Below are 6,749 nucleotides of genomic sequence, written 5' to 3'. Positions count from 1 at the left end.
TCATAGTATAGTAAGGCCTAAAAATAGCAAAAGACGTCATGTCATAGTAAGGCATAGGCAAATGTCAAACTACAGTAAGGCATAAAAAGTCAAAAAATGTCAAACTATTTTAAGGCATAAAAAGGACTAAAAACGTCATAGTATAGTAGGGCATAAAACATAAAAAGGATGTCATAGTAAATTAAGGCATGAAAATTTAAAAAAACTTCATATTATATTAAGACATAAAAAGAACTGAAAACATAACATTACAGTAAGGCATAAAACATAAAAAAATGTCCTATTATACTAAGGCATAAAAATATTAAAAAAACGTCATAACACTGTAGGCCATGAAATCGTCAAAAAATGTCATACTATTTTAAGGCATAAAAAGGACTAAAAACATCATAGTATAGCAGAGCATAAAATGTCATAGTATAGTAAGGCATGAAAACATCAAAAAATGTCATCCTATTTTGAGGCATCAAAATATCAAAAAAACATCATAGTATACTAAGGCATAAAAATAACAAAAAAAATTTCACACTATTTTAAAGCATGTAAATATGAAAAAACGTCATAGTATAGTAAGGCATAAAATGTCATAGTATAGTAAGGCATGAAAATTTCAAATTATGTCATACTATTTTAAGTCATAAAAAGGACTAAAAACAAAAAAGTAAATAGTAAAGCATAAAACGTCATCGTAAATTTAGGCATAAAAATATCAAAAAATGTCATGGTTTAGTATGGCATTCAACGTCATAGGTCTAAAAATATCAAAAACGTCATCGTATTGTGAGGCATGAAAATATCAAAAAATGTCATAGTATAGTAAGGCATAAAAACGTTGAAAAACATCATAGTATACTAAGGCATGAAAATGGCAAAAGACGTCATGTCATAGTAAGGTATTAAATGTCATAGTAAAGTAAGGCATGAAAACGTCAAGAAACGTCATCCTATTTTGAGGCATAAAAGTAACAAAAAACGTCATAGTATAGTAAGGTATAAAAACATAAAATGTCATACAACAGTAAGACATAGAAATATCAAAAAAACGTCATAAGGCATTCAACATCATAGTTATGAAAATGTCCAAAACTGACATAGTAATTTACGTAAGGCAAAAAAACGTCAAAAAATGTCATAGTATACTAAGGCATAAAAATCGCAGAAAAAGTAATGTCATAGAAAGGCATAAAATGTCATAGTATAGAAAGGGATAAAAACATCAAAAAATGATATACTATATTAATGCTAAATATTATTTAAAAAAACGTCATATGTCTAACAACAGCAAGGCATAGAAATATCAAAAAACTTCATGGTAAAGTAAGGCATTCATAACAAAACATGGTTAAATAGCATCAGTTGACATTTTCCTGGTGACACCAGGTACCACTGTGATATTCTCATAACATGAGCCTTCAGATAGTACCCGCCCTTTTAGTCAATCAAATGCTAGCATAGCTAGCTTATACAGCTGACTTACACTCGCTTGTGTTGATCTCATCCAAAGTTATTTTCTGTTACTATTTTTAATATTATTCAAGTAGCTAGGTAGCTTGCCAGCTATGTAGGAAGATGATGTCACCAGTCTCAAGACTGCATGTTAAGCGCTGATCAACGGGCACAACACTAGACTTATTTGAATTGCAGAACAAATGTGAAAACTGGGCAGCAGTTCAGCGGTCTGGGATTAGGCTAACACTCTGTTAAATTTGCAGGTGCAGTATCTACTCAGAAGATATTACTTTCCTTTCTTGTAAATGATGCACATCAGGATATCCACATCGATCAGCCACAACATTAAAACCTCAAACCATTGGTGAACAATTTTTGCATTGTGGCAGGGCACATTATCCTGCTGAAATAGGCCATTGCCATTGGGGGATACCATTGGCATCCACATTAATGCAAAGATCCAAGGTCTCCCAGCGGAAAATGACCCCGAGCATCACACTGCCTCCGCTGGCTTTGCGTCTTCCAGCTGCCATCTCTCCTCACGTAAATGACGCACGCACTCAGCGTCCATGTGATGTAAACAAAAACATAACTCACATCACAGTTTGGCCCATGTCAAAGTCGCTTAGATCCATATGCTTGCCCATTTTTCCTGCTTCCAACACATCACTTCTCTCTGTTCACTGCTGCGTAATATATCCCACCCCTTGACAGGTAACATTGTAACAAGATAATCAATGTTATTCACTTCACCTGTTTAACATTGTGGCTGAGCAGTGTAGATTTGCAGTCCTCTTTCATTGCATGAGTGAAGCATGTCACCCATGTTATTCAGAAATTTGGTAACATACATTGCCTGTAGGTGATGCAGGTTAAACTCAAGTTTTAGACTTAAGTTCTGGATCTTGAACTGTGATGAAATTACTGACATCACAGTTTTGTAGCTGGATAGCATTGGCTGGGCCTGATTTCAGATATTTTACATCAATGACACTTTGTGTCCTTGCTGACTGATACATCTACAGATTTTTGCACAGAGCACTTTGAATGTTCTGCTTCACATCACACTCAAACCTCTTTTTATAGCTAAGAAATGCAGCTAACTGGCATTCAACCTGATAGAGCCTTCTTTGAAGTTTAAGTTGCTTTACAGTTAGTAGTTTTCACATGAAGCAGTTGTAGTAGTTTGTTGCGTTATGCATTTTTACAAAAAAGAACGCACCTCTCCGGGAACAGGAGTGCAGCAGGAGTAAGGTACAGAACAGCGCTCGGAGCTGGGGTTCGTATGTGTACAATTAAAGTACAGGTTCCAAGACCAGTCTGTGTAGTTGTTCCACCCACAACACTTGAACTGAGTGATGGGAAGATAAAGAGAGAGAGAGAGGAGAGCACAGCACAGGTATATATTTAGAAACATGGTCTTGCATTGCGTTGTACATCCTGCCAGTCTGGGCTTCTCCCATGGGAAAACCCAGGCTTGCAAGTTTGCCAATGTGTGCAGATGGAAGAGGAATATCACATGAAGACTCTTGCAGAGTGCAGGAACTGTATGTTTACATGTAGCCTCTCATGTGGAAAACCCTCACAAAGGCCAGAATAACAAACATAAGACATAACAGCTCTGTAGTCACTAGCTGTGGTTTCTTGGTTTAGTCCCCAGACATATTCAATAAACCACTAGCTGTGATCAATTTGAAGACTTTTGTGATTCGGATACCAACAGACACAAGCACATCCACTCTAGCTAAGTGAAATTGGCCAGAGCACCTCTTTCTGGATATAATCCATCAGGTTCTGGAGATCCAGGTCATCCCTATAGTGCACGATAGCTTTCTTCACAAACTTTCCCAAAGCATCCCGAGTCTAGGACAAAGAACATGGCAATGTTAATTCAGTGAATAAAACATTTAATATAAACTTTTATAAAGAAATTAAAAGTGCCAAGTTTTAATAACTTCATTTAAATGGCCAGAGGTGAAATTTATAACCAGGCTGCTAAGATGCTCAGTGACATGGTGAAACCTCTCAGGTTTTGTGGCTCAGTTAATTAGTTGGGCTGCATCTATGGAGAATTGCAAAGTGCAAATTGAATATTCTATTCTCATGTTATCTGTCCATATTAAAATGAGTATAAATAATAATAGATGTTGTTGCTCATATAAAGCGTCACGCATGATGTATCTCAACAAGACAGCAGAGGAGCAGGAACTCCTGGCGTGATATGATGACTGCAGGACTGCAGAATAACGAATGATTAAACCACCAACCCCAGAGCACATGCGCAGGTTTTCCAGTATTTTTGCTGTGTTATATAATTGCTTGAAATTTCCCATTTGTTATTATAATGTGGTAATTTTCATCAACTCCACTCGAGCTGAATAAACAAAAGCCAGATGAAATATAAATGAAATACATTGATTTGATTGAATAATTTGTAATGAGTATTTCAGACTAAATGGTTGATTCAGACATTAAAACAATGTGCTACTTAATTCTGTTAGCGTTCATTGTTCATTGTATTATATTCCTTTTCAGAGTATTATGAGGCCTTGCTTTGTTAATATTTAGATTCTCTATTCTCACATATAAATAGAAATTATTATAAAGTATTTAATGCAAATCTCAATCCTTAAAAAATTCTGAAAACAGGGAGGGCCATGGTTATACAGACTGAGTTCAGATGTAATATATGCTAATAGGAGCACTGTATGCTAATAAGCTGCTGTACTTTAAAATTTTATTAAGCTTGAAATGAACTTCTGTTAGCAGTTTGCTGAAGGCTTTCTGAATTGTTCGTATTACAGCCCGTGTAAGAACAGGTTATGTTGATAGATACTATGAGCTGTATCAAAAGAGCCCAAATTTTTTATCCTGAAGTAGTTTTACTAAATTTTGTTTGGATTTTTATAGCGTTCCCCCTGCCCTCGCCCGTCCCTCCCTCTGTTTCTGTGTTTCTGTGGTACAGTACGCTCTTGGGCCTCAGAGCCCCCCCATCACACCTCCCCATGTCATTAGCAGCAAAGTCTCCTTCAAGGGATCTGTTGAAATGGAACATTTGGTTCCACTTTGAAGTGCCGAAGCATTTGAATCATTTAGCGAGGAAGGATGCTGGGAGGGTTGTTAAACTGCTCTGTTTAGCAGCAGGCAGTCCGAGCGCTGACAGAGAACACAAGGGAGAAGAGAGGTATCATCAGGCACCAGACACCCTGCCACGAGACACCAATGTCAGGGAATGTTGCCACCATTGGCTGCTGTGTTTTTATTCTCGATGGAACCCTAAAGGGATGTTACTGTAGGAGATAAGTGGATGCTAGAGGGAGGATCCTTACCAACCCCCTCAGCCTCTAAAACAGTCACCAGGGGCTCAAACAGATACAGAGGCATGCAGATATATACCAGTATACATTTATGCAGCCGCTGGCTGGGTTATCTGTTCTCCTTCAGACCCAGCCACTTCTAATCAGTGGTATCCTAACATAGGGATCAGAACCCCCACAAGTGTGTACAAAATGATTAATAGTTTTGAAATGGGTAAAAAAAAGTGCTTCATATTAATATTTATTCTTTGTGCTTTCTCTCTGAACATTTGGAATGCATTTAAATGATAAGCATGTATACTTATCTCTATAGTTTACAAATTAGCTGCAAATTTTTTTACTAAAGACCAACAAAAGTCTTTCTAAATATTTACCTTTTTGGTTTCTTTCGCAGTATTTCTCAGTATCATTTCAGTTGTTGTCTCTCCACAAATTTCAATTTTATTTATTGATTTATTTTTCAGCTATGGTATTATTCTGTAACTGTACAGCTGTAAACAGGGGAAAAACTGCTTGGAGTTACTCTGAGACAGAGACAGAGTAAAATACATGCAACCTGAAGGTCACTGCTTTGTATTAAATAGAAAAGAAAACGTTGAGTCACCACTGGCCTCTCGCTACTTGAGTGTTATTATCATAGATTTGTCCAACTATGGTCGTAATACCTACCAAATTAATTCAGTACTTTCAAAATCCTCATATAAACTGTTTTTCTTTGGAGGTAAACCCAAAAATGTGGACACCCAAAAGTTTAAAAATCCCTAATATCAGAAGAAAACAATGTGCAATTACAGTAGGTCATAGAAAGTTGAACCAGGAGATTGGTGTGTAAACTCTACCAGATGTTAACAATGGACAGTCTGGGTAATAATTATATAATTTGCCCTCATTTTCTCCACCAACGACGTCCGGCTAACCTGGAGGATTGTTAAAAAAAACAGTCCGATAATCTGACACTTTGTGTTTCTTGCTGGGTCTTTAAGTACACTGTTATTACAAATAGGAATGACCCAAGTTGTGAAGAACTAGAATGAAGTATTTTAGAGTCAAGTTACTTTATGTCAGCACATCCTTGAAAGAATTAGGATGGTTTCCTCTCATTTCTGGTAGTCAACAAAATAAACCTGAGACATACATTTGGGGGTGTTACATCTGCTCCTGGGACATTGTCTGCCACGCCTTCCACTTCAGTGGTTCCCTAACCTGTTGAGAGAGAAGTGGTTCTCCCCCTCTCTTTTCTGTGTGTGTGTGTGTGTGTGTGTGTGTGTGTGCATGCGTGTGTGTGTGTGTGTGTGTGTGTGTGTGTGTATGTGTGTGTGTGTGATTGTGTGAGTGGAGACAGGTGTGCTAGAGTCAGAGCAGAGCCCCACCAGCTGCATCCTATCATGTAATCAAGACTTCTACAAATACCCAGCTCTGCCGCCACCACCCTGCTAGATCTGTAGAGTCTGTGGCCAGTTATCGTTTGCTATACTTCAGCCCATAATTTACCACTTGCTATTTTTTTACATCTAGTTCTTGGCTTTTGTCCTCTGAGGATCCATCCTTTTCTCCATTCCTCTCACGGTCATGCCTGATCTGTCTCCCCCACCTCATCTGGTCATGCCTTCTGTTCTGCCTCCGCCCTGCTGCTCCTCCCTGGATCCCTGCTCAACTCAGTCCCCTTGGATCTCATTCTGGACCTGCTCCCACAGCCCCTAACTGCTCCAGCCTTACTCTCTGGCTCACAGCTCCCAGGTCAAGCTTCCACCTAACCTGCAATCTATCTTTCCTCCATGCACTGCAATGAAAACCTTTTAACTTCATACCTGTCTATTCACCTGTGTCTGCACTTCTCTTGTTCTGCTGCCACTTAACAGCAGGGAGTATAGACAACAGCACAGACACTTTTTTTTTTTTTTTTTTTTTTTTTTTTTTTTTTTTTTTTTTTTTTTTTTTTTTTTTTTTTTTGTTTGTTTTTTTTTCTGTGTATGCAGTGTGGCT

At 37.8% G+C, this 6,749-nt stretch overlaps 1 protein-coding gene across 2 annotated transcripts in view; it reads right to left on the bottom strand.

Annotated features, from left to right (window-relative positions):
- Nucleotides 1–557: 557 nt before the first annotated feature.
- The window catches only part of tspan33b (tetraspanin 33b), an 11,613-nt gene continuing 5,421 nt past the window's right edge, over nt 558–6,749 (bottom strand). For both annotated transcript variants that reach the window (XM_023406316.2, XM_023406315.2), the window contains exons 5-6: nt 3,217–3,312; nt 558–2,800 (exon numbers count right to left, since the gene is read on the bottom strand). In XM_023406316.2, the coding sequence (XP_023262084.1) occupies nt 2,654–2,800; nt 3,217–3,312 (243 nt within the window). In that variant the 3' untranslated portion in view covers nt 558–2,653. The remainder of the gene's footprint in view (nt 2,801–3,216; nt 3,313–6,749) is intronic.

Source organism: Seriola lalandi, unplaced genomic scaffold (assembly GCF_002814215.2).
Source record: "Seriola lalandi dorsalis isolate HSWRI2012SDOR001 ecotype SW California unplaced genomic scaffold, Sedor1 jcf7180002054302, whole genome shotgun sequence".
Lineage (NCBI taxonomy): Eukaryota > Metazoa > Chordata > Actinopteri > Carangiformes > Carangidae > Seriola > Seriola lalandi.
This window is presented reverse-complemented; position numbering and strand designations above follow the sequence as displayed.